Source organism: Hoplias malabaricus, chromosome 14 (genome assembly GCF_029633855.1).
Source record: "Hoplias malabaricus isolate fHopMal1 chromosome 14, fHopMal1.hap1, whole genome shotgun sequence".
NCBI lineage: Eukaryota > Metazoa > Chordata > Actinopteri > Characiformes > Erythrinidae > Hoplias > Hoplias malabaricus.
The window spans coordinates 33,870,476-33,885,702 of record NC_089813.1 but is presented as its reverse complement, the minus strand read 5'-3'; the positions used below and the strand labels follow the sequence as shown (position 1 = coordinate 33,885,702).

At 38.2% G+C, this 15,227-nt stretch overlaps 2 protein-coding genes across 2 annotated transcripts in view; one reads left to right on the top strand and one right to left on the bottom strand.

The window, feature by feature from the left end:
* The window catches only part of cep104 (centrosomal protein 104), a 30,646-nt gene extending 25,163 nt beyond the window's left edge, over nt 1-5,483 (top strand). Inside the window, exons 21-22 of the mRNA XM_066643664.1 lie at nt 1,204-1,297; nt 2,084-5,483. Coding sequence (XP_066499761.1) covers nt 1,204-1,297; nt 2,084-2,250 — 261 coding nt within the window. The 3' untranslated portion in view covers nt 2,251-5,483. The remainder of the gene's footprint in view (nt 1-1,203; nt 1,298-2,083) is intronic.
* Nucleotides 5,484-7,097: 1,614 nt separating this feature from the next.
* b3gnt7l (UDP-GlcNAc:betaGal beta-1,3-N-acetylglucosaminyltransferase 7, like) lies at nt 7,098-9,144 on the bottom strand. The gene has a single exon (XM_066643665.1). The coding sequence runs from the start codon at nt 8,749-8,751 to the stop codon at nt 7,594-7,596; it is 1,158 nt and encodes a 385-aa protein (XP_066499762.1). The 5' UTR covers nt 8,752-9,144; the 3' UTR covers nt 7,098-7,593.
* Between the last annotated feature and the right edge of the window lie 6,083 nt (nt 9,145-15,227).

Sequence of the window (15,227 nt, the reverse complement as noted above, 5' to 3'; positions counted from 1 at the left end):
TCCTTCATTGTTAAAGACATATTTTCAGCCTAATCTTAACATTATGAATTTGTATTATACCACCTATTACCATCCAGCTTTATTTGTTCATATTTATCAAAGAATGTACATTTTCTTACATGAATGATTTCAAGGGCCCAAAGAGACCCAATGGCCTCGAAGTGTCACATGTACTCACATCTCTTGAGGTACAGATTATGCAGGTTTGTAGTTTATATAATCAATAATGGATGAAACAAATGATAAAAGTGTTTTTTAAATATATTTCTGGCATAATAAAATGGTTAAACTGCTTATTGTCTTCCATTATGTGATTTCATTTTGTTATTATTCAGTATGGGAAATCTCATAAATTATTATTGTAACTAACCATATGCTATAGATGGTAGACATAAACACTAATATATATGAGATTTGCATTATATGACACTGTTTAGACACCAGGTCTGTTAATTGCCTGCGATACCTATTATATACACACTGCTATTTGTGGCACAGCTCTGTGTGTTTTTCTTGGGAAGGGTTTCTTTGGTATAAAAAAACTTGAATTTTCACAACACAACCAGTTTTGCCACATCACTGGGTTTTCCCATGAGCAGGTTAGTTCTGAACTTTGCTTTGTACTGTGTATCGGGTGCCTGTTTTTTATATGTGATTCAGGTACTGTCAGCTGTGAGCTTGAAATATGTTTATATTTCTTCTTGTTGTATATATAAACATCACTCGTTTTATCTCTACAGATCTAACAATGAATTGTATTACATGTTTTACATAGATTTAGTACATTTCCTATTTCCTACTGCTATTTAGTACAGGATATTTTCTGAGGACATTATATGTAAGAGAAGGAAGGGAATGCTTGAGGAAGGGAAAATTGGAATAAAAATAAATTATATAAGAACTGCTAATATGCATGTAAGACCTGGTCTCATTTAAAGAAATATGTCAATTGAAGCAGGCAAAATTGAACAATTATGGCATTAGAACAGGTATTTTACATGTGCATAGAATTAGTAACAGCTAGTAACAGGCCACTCGACTGAATTTGCAAATATGTTTTACCCAAATTACATGGAAAATGATCACTTCCATATTTCTCCCTCATGAGAAGTTTTTCTAGTTTGAGTATAAACTACAAACACATAGACTCATACATACATTCCTCTGGTTGTAAAGTAACAGTGAGTGACTTTGTGTGTGTAGGGGTGGAAGTTTCACCTTATGGACAGCAGTGCGGGCTGTAAAGAGAACACACGCAGGACAGTGGCGCTGCAGCGAGCTCAGACACATGCACAAGGTGAACCATTCATCCCTCTCTGGGCCCCCACCGAGCCCCTGAAATGCCCCGCACAAGCCCAGTATAAACCCCCTAGAGAGCACACCACACTGCAAACAGCTGAACAATTTTTACATTCATCTGTACAGCAATTTCCACAACAGATGTTGTCACAAAGGAACTCAGGCTCTGTTAATCAAACCAAAGGCAAATAGAAAGTTGGCTAAGATGCAGAAAGAAGCTTTAAAATTGGAACCAGTCATGTTTTGCATTGTAGTAAGAACTGTGAAGTGAAGTTATTTTATCAAGGCATTTCAATCCAGCCCTTGAGTCCAGGTTTCTGGTTTTGGCTTAAAGTTTATTTTTTTAATGGAGAGGTAAATGTAGGGCATTTTATGGCAAATGAATTCCCACAGGATACAAATAAATGTACAGTTAATTAATTATTATCAGTGTTACATACTGAACTCACAAGATGTGTAGGTTCACTGGTCTTTTGGCATAGAGACTAAATGAGCAGTTTGCACTCGAACTTGTTGTTATTTCATGTATTTTTACAGACTGGCCACAATATTAAAGCTTTTGAAGTGTTTAGAAATGGATTGAGAGGGTTTTTCTTTCTTCAACTTTTTTCACTATATATTTGGAAAGAGATCATTTAAGCATCTGATTCTTGAGTTAAAATACCTATAAAACACAAATAACTTGAAATACATAATACATTTAATTAACTGTTTTTTTAAGTGTGTGTGTGCGATTTTTGGTTTTGCATGGTTGTTTATCTCTGCTCTGTTTGGATTTGATCAGGGAAAGCAATCAGCACACTCATGTCAAAATCAACACCGATGTCTGTTGTTAAAGGCAGAGGGGGAAGCATGGGGAGCAGCAGAATCCCTGCACTTGGGCCACGACCCACAAAGACCAGCAACATCAGCCCAGGCAAGACCACCAACCCTAGACCAGGGCAAGCCTGAGGTCTAATTTGCTCAGAGTATCATATTACTCATGTTCTAGTACACTGAAATCTACTTTAGATTATAATTTTATTCTCTATCTTAGTATTGAATTTATTTCACTCATAAGAGTTCCTCACATGAAGAATCTACATTACACAAACACAAATATTGCCAGAAATCATAAACCAAACAGCAGTAGAGCAATTGACAGTAGTTTGTTTATGCAAAACTTTACACATATAAAAAAGGAAGATTCTCCAGTGTACACATTTTAATGAGATATGTAAAAAGGCTGCAGCCATATAACTCCCTTTGCTAAGGTTATATTTCTTGAAGAGTCTCTTTATTCCCAGACTCAGGTGCTTAGTTTATTGCCCATTTATGATATTAGTGGCACTGGCATTTGAGGGAGGGATTATAAGAAGAATATTGTTTTAAAGGGCCCATGTCATATAGACACTGACCAATCACTGGATTATCTATCATTCACTGTCCATTTTATCAGCTCCACTGGCCATATATACATCTATAAACAGAGTAACAAGCTACTTGTTTAATTCAAATAAACACAGGGTTGAAAAATACTATGAAATATGTGATATGGGTCCTGAACCTTGTAAAAATATTACTATTAATATTACTGCATTAATGTACAAGACAAGGGTCATATTACACACAAGTTTATTAAAGATGTAATAGACAAGACACAGACAGCTGGATCAATTAGTGTCCACACGATGCTGATCTGTAGCTCAAGTCTCCATAATGTTTACTGTGTTTATGTTTTTGTGTTGTTTTCTGAGTGATCAGTAGAGTCAGCTATATTTTATAATCTGTTTGAATTCACTATTCTTGGGTTTTGTACTTGTTTGTCGAGTGTATTTGTTTAAGTGTTTGTAGAGATGTAAATGAAGCACTTTGTGATTTTTATAGTTTTGTTTTTTTTTAAAACAGTGTACACTCTCAGAAATAAGGTATTACACTTTCATAGGGTATGACTTTAGAAGCTTTAGTTACACAAAATGAATTATGCCATATTTCATTCATAAACTTGAGCACTGGGCGTGACTGTGGATTTCAGGATATCCATCCTACAGCTCAGACTTGGCCCTGAGTGATTTTTTTATTTTTTTTTACTTGTTCCCAAATTTGGAGAAAAATCTCTGAAATACATTTTCTGATGATAGCCATAAAATATACGTTTTTGAGAAAAGATACGTTTTATTTCCAAAGAACCAAAAAGCTTATTATAGATCAAACTAATGTTTGTAAATGGTTATTACATAGAAAGATAAAAAATATAATCAATTTAATGTGTTTTACCTATACAGAGAAATGCAGGGTACACAACTGGAATGCAAGACTGCAACTGTTTAGTGTACATTTCCCTTCTCTGTACCTTTTTTGATTTTCTGTTTTAAAAAATTAGATTAGAAAACGTACAAATATACATACTTCCCTAGGAAGTAAATTACTCATTGGGACTTTCTTAATCAAGGAAAACAGGCAGTGTTCATACATTACACAGGCAGAACAAGTCCTGAATGATTGTGAGAGCAAACACAAATACATAGCCTATGCATAATATATGTGAACATAAGAAAACATCCTTGTGAACAGTGATTGCCAAACACAGTACTGCTAAAAACATGTCTGAAGGTAGATGCTATAACTGCATCAGGCTTTGACATCAAATCCATATATCAGCATTTTCTTTTATTACTGGAAATAGAATATGCTGCATTTCTGAAAGAAGACTTCAAAAGGTTTATGAAGCACAAATCACTGGCTCTTGTATTAGAAAACAATTGCAGTTTTAAGATCTTTAAACTTTAAATACTGTATATGCTTTGTTACATGTCTTCAATTAGTTATTATAAACTCAAATAAAAAAGTATTATACTTAAAATACTTTATTACAAAAGCATATAAGGAACTCAGCCATGGCACCAGTCTGATTGAAAGAATTTAGTCCTTAAATCTTTAGGTTCTTTTCTGAATATATAGAAGAAAATTATATGTACCACATAGTTTAATTTTTTATTGTGTATAGAGTTAATGACATTAAATCATTAGAGTATTTATTTTCAACTTAAGTATTTATGATATATAGGAATAGAATTTTGTGGATTTCCTTTCTTTTTGTAGATTTCTTTATGATAAACAGTATTTCTAATTGTTCCAAAATCAGAGATGGTACTAATATTGTATTTATTAGTTTACTTCAAGCAGTGATCCTCAGTAAATAAATAGAAAAAAAGCCAAGACATTGACCAAATTTGTCCCCTTTTACACCAGAAGCGACACAGCGCATTTAGCAATTTGTAACTACCCTGTGACACTTGCTTATTGGATGCAATCATAAAGTGCATTAATTAGGCTTGTTTGAACACCTATTTCAACCATTTTAAGATGTGCTGCACAGGCTAGAATTGCACATTTCTCATTACAAAATTTGGTAAAAACATTGGCTTCCAAGAGTTTGAAAAGGCAACGTGTGAACACCCTGTGTGGATTCTGAAATTTGAAAAAAAGTATCTTCACATACACCAGGAGTAATCTACCATTGACACAATTTGTGAGTGAAGAAGTAGCAAAGTGGAGCAGACTTTTATTGGAAATGCTTATTGGCTTTCATCTCAAGAAGAACATTGTCCAATTCAATAAACCAGGTTGTGTGGAAGGAAAAGGGGCCATTTGCAATATATAACGTCTGAATGCAGCTATAGGCTATTGCTACTGCTACCAATTGGTAGAACTGAAGCAAAAGAACAGCATTATTACTGCTGTGCTCACGCAGATGGTGTTAAAGCCTACACGGATTAACAAAGGAGCATATTACTGCATCAGGTCAATTCAAGTTCGTATTAGCTTTTAGCTAAAGGCTTCTTTATAAAACTAAAGAAAAAACCTTCGAACACCAAAGTGCTTGAACATGTTTAAGGTGAGAGAAATACTGTCCAAACCTGTTTACCATAAATAATTTATTTTATTGAGTCTATAATTTTGCTTAGTTACAATCACAGGCACAATTTGGGATTTATACCAGGGGCGGGGCAAAACATTTCAGCTAACAGTATTGGGTATAAAATTTACATAATTAAATTAAATAAAATGTGTCCAAGTCAAGTGTAAAATACACTACATTAATAAACTGATACTTTGTCCTTCAGCACACAACATTAAACACTGTTTTCCCAGTTAATGGCACCATGCTTTGCTAAACATAGCCAATGCCTCACTGCCTCCCCAAATTTTGCCTGTGGTTTCAACAGCGCCCACGCATTTTGCAGTATATTTTAGGTTATACTGACATACAACCTTAATCTAAGCTGTTTGAAGGTCAACAAACACCAATAATAACCCAGTCTTACTGTTATATCTCTCTTAGATAAGCAAATATCATGCTTTAGTTTTTAATTGAACTCTTCAAATGATACACATTCTTAATCATGAATGTCAGTGAGTGTTACACATTGGAGAAGGTGAATGGAAATGTACAAGAGGTGAATTTGTACCTGTATTTTTTTTTTTTTTTTGTATTGTGTATAGAGCTCTATGTTTCGGTAAATAAAATGAGTAAAGCGTGGTGTGACACTGGTGTCAATTTTCTGTATGCTGTAGGGGCCCCAGATGCAGAGTCAGAGGGTGTGTTGAATGTGAAAACGTCTTTACCAATGACAGTGTTTATGGAGTCTTCTAATTGTGAGTCCAAACTGATGAAAGAGCAAACTTATGAAGATAATTCGTTTTCGTGTTTGCTTATTAAATGATGCTCATAAAAGTTTGGCTTGCCTCAGTCTGCAATAAACAGCTCTCTGCCCTCCCCCCCAAACACCACCACGCCTCCCTAATTTTCATTTTTTTTTTTTTTCTTCATCGTTGCTGGTTTAGCTAGGAATCTGCTACTCACACAATGCTACTAAGCTATTCCTCCTATAACATATTAAGCCAGCCACTACATCTTTTTCCAACTGTGGCTAACACAACACAACTGGACCACTCAAAACTGACCAGTTCTCACATTACTTTACAGATGACCTTGATGGCATTATTCTGAGTGATGGGGAGAGGGAGTGCTATCTTACTGGCACAGAGAGAGCAGGGCCTGTTAAGTTGTATTGGAGTCCTAGCCTGATTTCTATGGCATCAACAGGCATTAAACTCACCTAGACACATTTTCCATATCTGTTTATATAATTACAAGAACAACATCCAATAATAAAATATTTTATTTTCCCATTATGTCAGACACAGATCTTTTACTCTGCAGTATTCAGTTTCATCCAATCAGAGAATATACTCCACGTCTTTTAAAAAAAAGATTTAAAAATCTAAAACATGGCTCATCCCTAAGGAAAAGTGGCGTTCAGTGTTGGGTTTGTCAGTTACTGCAAAGCTAGAATACTTCACTCTTCTGCAACAAACACATAAAGGAAAACAGTTCCAGCACTTGTCTCCAGAGCTGCAGATTCTTTGGTTCCTGCTCTAAATCAACTTCACACTTAGGAAGCATCTGTAACATAGACACACACACACATACACATCCACACACCAGCAGCTGGGTCTTTAAATACACTGGCACTGACATGTTCAGCTGTTCATAAAGTGTGTCAACCAAAAAAAATGACTAAAGACTAATAAAAGCAATGTGTATTTAAATAGTGAATGTATTTATAATCACTTACAAAAATCTTATGTTCATATTTATTTAGTGCCTCTGCTGCAACTAAATGTAATACATAATTATTATGTAGCAATATAAATAGTACTAGAAGTTTAATAGTAATAATATTATTATTAATATCAACAAACATATAATAATATAACTGAATATAAATAACCTGGTCAGTAATATAAATATATATTATAATAATATCATAATATATTTATAATTATTAACATTACATAACACCCAAACTTTTTGTTTCAACATTTTATTTGCGTTCATCAACTTGTTTGTTATTTTATTATTGTATTGATGCTGTATTTATAAAGGTTATATTATTATTCATTTATTATTAAAGCACATTTATCCGTGAGACCTGCTCAATGAGTGCTGAGTGCGGGACAGAGAACAGCCTTCACCAAAACTGAACAAAGTGAGCAGTGTCCAGTCCCACTCTTCCAGGTAACTGCCCACCACACACACCCACACACACACCTAAACACACACTTCTGAGCTCACAGTACTGTTGTCAAATCTCGTTTTTTTTAACTCAGGAAAGTGAACTGACCCCTGGTGGGAGCAGGGTCCCTGCGCTGCACGCTCCGGGGAATGGCGCTTGAGTCTCGGTCAAATCAGCTCAACCTTCCCTTTAAGCAGGGAGTGCCCAAACTTTTGCCCCCACAGTCTGCGTGCTAGAGGCTGTATTTCTTGGCGCATGTGAGCTTTTGATCCTGCACAGCGCGCCACATGTTCAGCAGGTCGCGCGCACTCAGCTTGTGCACCACCAAGAGCTGGCGAAAGAAGCACGGGTCGCTGTTCATTGCGCTCACGCGGCGCCTCACGATGCCGAACGTCTTAAAACCCGGGTGCGGCTCGGGCACGCGCCCCAGCCGCTGCAGGCACATGCCCAGGAACACGTCGTCTATGGGGAAGAGCTCGAGACCCTCGGAGGCGGCGAAGAGCTTGAGGGCGATGCGCGAGGACATGAGGAATCCACCGCCGCCCACGTAAGGCGGGTAAAGTTTGTTGTACAGCTCCTTGGGGATGTAGTACTTGCTCTGCTTGTTTCTGATGGGCACCGCTTTGGAGATGGTGTCGCCCACGAAGAGCTGGTGCGCGCGGCCCTCCTCGGTCCTGAAAAAGGTCAGGTCCACCAGGTTCTCGGTGTTGACGAACACGTCGTCGTCCCCTTTGAAGACGAAGGGCACGTGCGCGCAGTAGATGTAGAACCACCTTAAGAAGTTGACCTCCTTCAGCGTGAGATTGAAGAAGGTGTCCATGAAGTCCCATTGCAGGATGTCTCCATAGATACGGTCCTCGTACTCCAGCAGCTTCTGCAGGTTCTTGGCGTCCTTCCCCGTGGACGGAGTGCCCAGAAGAAAGAGCGTCTTCACGCGCTTGCCGTGCACAAGACGCTCCGCTCCCCACGTCCGACGCACGGCCTCGCGCCTCTCATGCTCCTCGATCACGGACTTTACCACCAGAAGCACGTGAATGTCGTCCTTTTCGGCGCACTTCTCCGGGTGGTTCAGCAGCATGGGGTAATACCGACAGCGTCGGTGCCTCACGAACTGCTGGAAGCGAGGCTCGAGCTTGCTGAGTAATTCCTTGGCGCCCACGTTCAAGGCACCTGCGCTGCAGTTTGCCGTGGTAATGTTCCACGAAGGCGCAGAAGTGTTCCCGTGCAAGCGGCTCAAGTCATTGCCCGTTGGCGCGCTCTTAACGGGTCTCCAGCGCACAGGGTCCATCGTGAACTTCTGGATGGTCAGCAGTGTGCCGAACACGAGCGTCAAGCTGAAGAGGGTCTTCAGGAGTCGCCTGCGCCGGAACAGATTCTCCATGCCAAACATGCGGCCGTCGAGCCAAGCGCGAGCCGCGCTCGGAACCCACTCCCCTCATGCAAAATGTGCGAGCGCGTGCCATATGTCCTTTAAAATACCTTGGAAACAAACCAACATCCTGTCGTCCGCGTGCATTTTGGCAAAGCCCATCTAAAGCCGCTTTAAACCTAGGGGCTACCTCTGCTGCTGACCACTGAAAACCATGATGTCCATAGCTTGTTACTTTCTCTTTCTCTTCTCTTCTCCCTGGAATGGTCAGCTTAGCTGCCCCTCTGCTCTCGTTTGTACTCTTCCAGCTCGTGACCAGGAGGAGGTTGTGGCATCTTGTTAAGTTACCACCCCCAACCCCCACCCTTCTCCATCTAACAGCCAGAATGAGCTCAGCCCTTGCTCTCCGGTTTCAACCATGCAGCTAACTCAGTGAGGAGATTCCCTAAATACACGGCAAGTTCATTTTCTGAGCACTATTCCAACACAGTTGTAATGAGAGCCATACATACACCATACATCTTCTACAACAAGAAAAATGTGTAGGAGAATAACTGAGAGTTTATTTCTTTTTCTGTGGAAACTGAGACTCTGCTTTAACCCATCTGCAGTGAGGAACAAACCCACACAGGCACAGACAAGTGAGCAATTTTTGGATACATAGTCAAGGGACAGTGATCACACATATGCACACAGTGTGACAGGAAGCCAGGCATCGGAAACTGTAGGAGGTTACGTGCCTTGCTCAACAACACCTCAGCCATGTTGAGTGAGGAAACAGTGCCGTTCCTTCAGTCCCCGATTTTTCCCACTGTTCATTGAAGCAACCTTCCAGTTCCAAGCCAGCCTCTTGAACACCTGAGCTGTTTATCACTTTATAACTTTACTATTTTCCATGCAGTGTTGTCTGAAGGCTCGAAGGCCCTGCACAATCCACAGCAGGGTCTGGCCTTGTGCTACACAGAGACCTCTGTGAATCTGACCTCTCTGAAGATATACATTCTTTGTAATCTTGTGTTGTGAAATGTTCCTTTTGAGCTGTTTTACATTTCTGTCATGACATTTGACACACTTTGGTAAACTATATGATGAGCCTTTAGTGGATGCTCCATTTATGATTCCCTGATTTTCCCCTGTTCTGTATATTTTGGAATAGGTCAAAGTAGTGTGACTTGGATATTCTACAAATATTTCACTGTTAATTTTGTTAACTTTATTGTAATTAATTTCTATATGTGTTTAATTGTTCAAAATACTATCAATTTGGATAGTGATACATTACCTTATATTTCAGTATATTTTCTTTGTATTATAATTATTTAAGGGGAGAACTGTGGTGTCTCTTTTACACAGCTCCAGGGTCCAAGGATTCTGGGTTTGAGCCCTGTTTTGGGTCACTTCTGTGAGGAGTTTGTGTGTTCTCCCTCTGTCTGTGGGAATTGGCATTTGTTTGTGTTAAGAACAGAAATGAATTTGATATGAATGTATTTAATCAATTTGTCAAATGTACGTAATATATTTGTGTTAAATGAACAAAATCATCCTAATACAAACATCCCAAGTTGCAAACACTGATTACAGGGTCTGGGCCAGTTTATCTTTTTACACAGTGTTCAAGGTCACATGGACCTCATTTATAGCTAGAGCCCAGGTTGTTCTGAACATTTTGAAATAACACTTGTGGGTATTATATGCAAGAGCTTTTAAGAGCAAATTTCAGAAAATATGCAAAAATCTAGAAAATATCCTTAGACCTCAAAGAGTTAAAATAAGTTGGGCCATCATGATTAAAAGGAGTTAAATCAACACAATGAGTTCTATTACATTACTTTTAGTGCAGTAAGTTGGACCACCATCAGTGAAATAAGTGAAACCAACACAACACATTAGCTTAAGATCAACTTTACCAAACATAAATAAAATAAGCTTCATTAACACTATTAAATCAAGTTGTGATAACAATCAGTTAAATTGGAACTTGTTAAGTTTATCCAACTGAAGTAAATTACACTGGATAAACAAAATAACCTTAAGTTTAAAGAAAGCAGTTATATTATGTGGAAAAGTTTTTTGACTGCACACAAAAGAAAATATATTGGTGGATTGGCTCTTCAAGTGTGTGAGTGACCGTGTGAGTGTGTGGTGCGCTGTGATGGACAGCTGCCCTGTCCAGGCAGTAACATACCTTGCATTTAAATGGTTATTGGTTATTGCGGGTCAAGTGTTGTTCAGGAACTTCTTGTAATTCCAGTTACAGTGAATGCTTACTATGGATTTTTTTTGTAAAATAGTGTCAAGAAATGTTTTAGGGCTTATAATCAGTGTGGTATGACTGGAAATAATATTTTTTGCTCTAACATATTGATTTTAAATTTCTTCTGTGCCTTGAACATGTTTATGGGTGGTAAGGTTCTTATTTCAAATGAGTAATGTTATTGCTGCTGATGTATAGTTTACACTTTATAAACATTTGGTGTGCTTATACTGGTTACAACGGCAAAGCTGGATCATTATTATGTAGAGTGGAACACTGGTAGAAGAAGTACTGGTTTCTATTGAAGGTTGTTGGTCTCAAAACACATTGGATTCTCTTAATGCATAGAGTATAATTTAGTGTTAACATGCAAGATATGTATCGAAGGCCATTGCTCTCAAAACATGTTGGATTCTCCATGTTAAATGCATATAGTATAATTTCATGTTAACATGGTATGTATGTGCAATATATGTACACGTTAATGCATTTTGAACATGTTAACATTGCAAACAACATAGCCTTAACATACTAAATACTGAAAAAAATCCAGTGTTTAATGTTCTGAATTGTTTCTTTTGGGAGATTTTGTATAAACATAAATACATTATATTGTTGAACAGTTTAAAGCATATGCTATTTTAAAGCATGGTAAACTGTATGCGGTAAAGCATTCCTAACAGCGAAAAAAATCCAAATACACAACCTTAATATGTTAACACGTTCAAAACACGTTAACATGTAAATATATTTGCATATAAACATGGAGAATCCAACATGTTCTGAGCCCAACGGCCTTCCATACATCCGAGATAATTGTACTGCACACCATATGGCCATAAAACAAAGAAATAAGTGAACAACCTGGTGCACAGGTATTTCCTGTTCTTAGGGTAAACCCCATTTCACCCCTGGGGCCTATCACTTAGCCACACCCCTCACGGGCACAATAGCCGCACAAGTGACTAGAAAACCTAAATGTCAGTTTTTTGCCTTAAAAAAACTATTATAACCATTATATTATTTTAGTTTAATGTGGTTTCAATGGATTATGACACTTTACTGCACAACAAGACTCAAGCACATAGTAGGCTAATGTCTCAGTAGTTAACTGGTAATTTTCCAGTTACACCATAAACACTAGAGCAAGTACATTCCGGCACTTGATGCAACTAAAGGCGGAACTGGAAAGTCAGAACAGAAAATTGCCAAATAAGATGCTGATTTCAGTTTCATATCACAGAAGATTTTGCAGTGGGTGTTAATATATACATTGTTGAATGCCCTTGAAGTCCAGAAATTACTTCCCTATATCACGTTATCAATGTAGATTAGTATTGCCGCCTACAGAGCACAGCTAGTAGCCTGGGAATGATGCACTTTTATCTATTAAAGCAAGCACGGCCTTGCTTTAATAGAATGGCGGTCAACCTAAAATGCGACAATGTCTATTTCATAACATTCACAAAATTCTTCCGCCACACAGTGTAGTCCGTCAACTGCGAGCACTGTTGCTAAGCAACATAACGCCGATTGAATAAAATATGTTCACGTATATTCAGGTTATTTTTTATTTATTTTTATTTTTTTGTGGTAGAAATGCTACTTTTCTCTCATCTTTCTAAAGGGACTCTTAAGCCAAAAAATGCAAGAAGCTGCAGGACGTATATGGCTAGCATTGGGCTGTATTTTTAGCTTTTAGCTCAAGGAACTGGCTGAGTAGCATTGGCTTAACCGAGCACTGCATTGTCTCCTGATTTCACGCTGTTCTTTGATAAACCAATTAAACAGTGAACTTCCGTGTTCAATTCATAAATCACATATGAGGGTAGTATTTTTAATCACCATTCCTTCACTAATGTGAAGTGTTAGACACTAGACGAAACACCCACTTAATGATTAGAACTTCTGTTCGCATTAATATTGGATTTAATTAATATTATATTAATCTGCACACTCTCTTCAAACCATTCATCCACCGTTAACCCACTCGATATCAAAATTAGATTTTTTTTATTTGCAGCCCACTAGCTTCCTAGCTACCAAGGTTTAAGACAGTGGCGTATTAATATGGAATCCAAATGTTGTGAGGCGATCATAGGTGCGTATCGTGTATTTTACAGCGTCTTCGAACGTGACTCAGCCAATCAGATTAAGAACCGGAACTATCCGTTTTATAATGTCATTTATGGGGGAAGATTTTAATCACAGTACTTTGGAACTACGTTCCAAGAGGCAAGATGACACTTGATAACAAGAAGTAGCTGTATAAATAAGTAACGGGATTCTTCATTAAAGTGCAGACTGGTACAGCAAAGTCACAAAAACAAAATATGCAGCTAGCATCCCCGTGTGGCCACTTGTGATTAAACCCATTACTGTTTAGAAAGGCCGGGCATAATCATTTCTGTACAATAAAATAAATTGTAATTTTGATTTAATGTACCAAAAACACACGTTCGTACGTGGATTGGTGTCCGCTGGTGGGGGGCGGCACGGTGGCTGTCTTTGTCCACCACAGTCCAAAAACACACGCTGGTAGGTGGATTGGCGACTCAAAAGTGACCGTAGGTGTGAGTGAATGTGAGTGTGTGTGTTGCCCTGTGAAGGACTGGCGCCCCCTCCAGGGTGTATTCCCGCCTTGCGCCCAATGATTCCAGGTAGGCTCTGGACCCACCACGACCCTGAATTGGATAAGCAGTTACAGATAATGAATGATTTAATGTAATAATCATATTCTTTATATAAATTGTAGTAATACTTTCATTTTTTCATTAAAATGTGAAGTTGATTTATTTATTTATTTAACAATTAAACAGTGTCTCTTCTGCAGCCTTCAAATGTGTGTTGTGTAGACTCATCAACAATTGTAAATTTCTTTTAGCTTAATTCAACCTACTATTAGAATCCCAGAGGAGCACTAGTACAAATGAACACATTTACACTTGCCCAGTGTTTTCCATTGGGTTCTGGTAGATAAATGTTATTTTTAGCACCTCTTCACTGGACACTTGTAAATATTATGTGAAACATGTAAATGGACCCTCTCTGAATCTAATGGTTTCAGGTGTTTTCTTCAGGTTTCAGAAAGTTGATCATAAATAACAGACAGGTGGGGATTGTGGAACTATTAGAGGAAAAGCTAAAAATATCATGGACTGAAAAACTAAATTTATGACTAGGCATCACAGAGCATAGTAAAAGCTAAGGGCGGCTTTTGGTAACACATTCCTTTCCCTAGTGTAACATTTTAGCCCTTCCTCTAATTCTTCTTCTTTGTCTTTGCTTAATGGGTAATTTTTTAACATTTTCACAGTCACTGAGGTGCAGCTGTGACAAGTCAGTTGAGTTTTATACTGACACTGCACTAATGCTAGGGCAATATCACTGACTGCAACATTAGAAAAGTATAATGAAGGTAACTTTTTTTGAGGGAACAAATCTGCTAAGATAATAATTAGACTGGAGAAAATTAAATGTGTTTCACAGAGTAGTTCAACATACAAGCTTGCACCAATCTGCTAGACCATTATTACACATCTTTGTTTGTTCAATGGTCAGGACCCCCATCAAACAGCCTCAGAGCAGGTATTATTTTCAGATTACATTCTCAGTGCTGCAGTGACACTGATACGGTTGTGTTGTTTATGTGTGCATTATGCTGCTATAAGTGGGTCAGACACCACCAAACGTATACCTGACCGCTAAAAGAGGGCTGTTGCAGAGCAATAAATGGACCTGAATCTGTAACTGAAGAACTAAAAAGTGCTTCTATAGGGTCAGTGAGGATGGTCAGTTGGAAAATTAATGTAAAAACATGGCGGTCATTACAATGTTTTGGCCAGTTGGTGTACAAAATTTAAACTGAAGAACAATGAATAATATTGGTTACGTTGGTTAAATAATATATGAAATAAAAATATTATGTAGCATAAAACATCTACGAGTCAAAATATAAAAAATGTGAACTGAAGAGGGCGCCAGTCCATCGCAGTGTCTTCTCGTGTTTCTTATAAACTTGGATGTAAAAAAAAAAAAAAGTCCGAATGTGGACAAACTGCACAATATCCCCATCTGCTGGTTGTGTTTAAAATGTTTTGACATATAAAAGGGCGGCGCGGTGGCGCAGCAGGTAGTGTCTCAGGGACCTGGGACCAGGAGGTTGTGGGTTCGATTCCCGCTCCGGGTGACTGTCTGTGTCCACCACAGTCCAAAAACACACGCTGGTACGTGGATTGGCGAC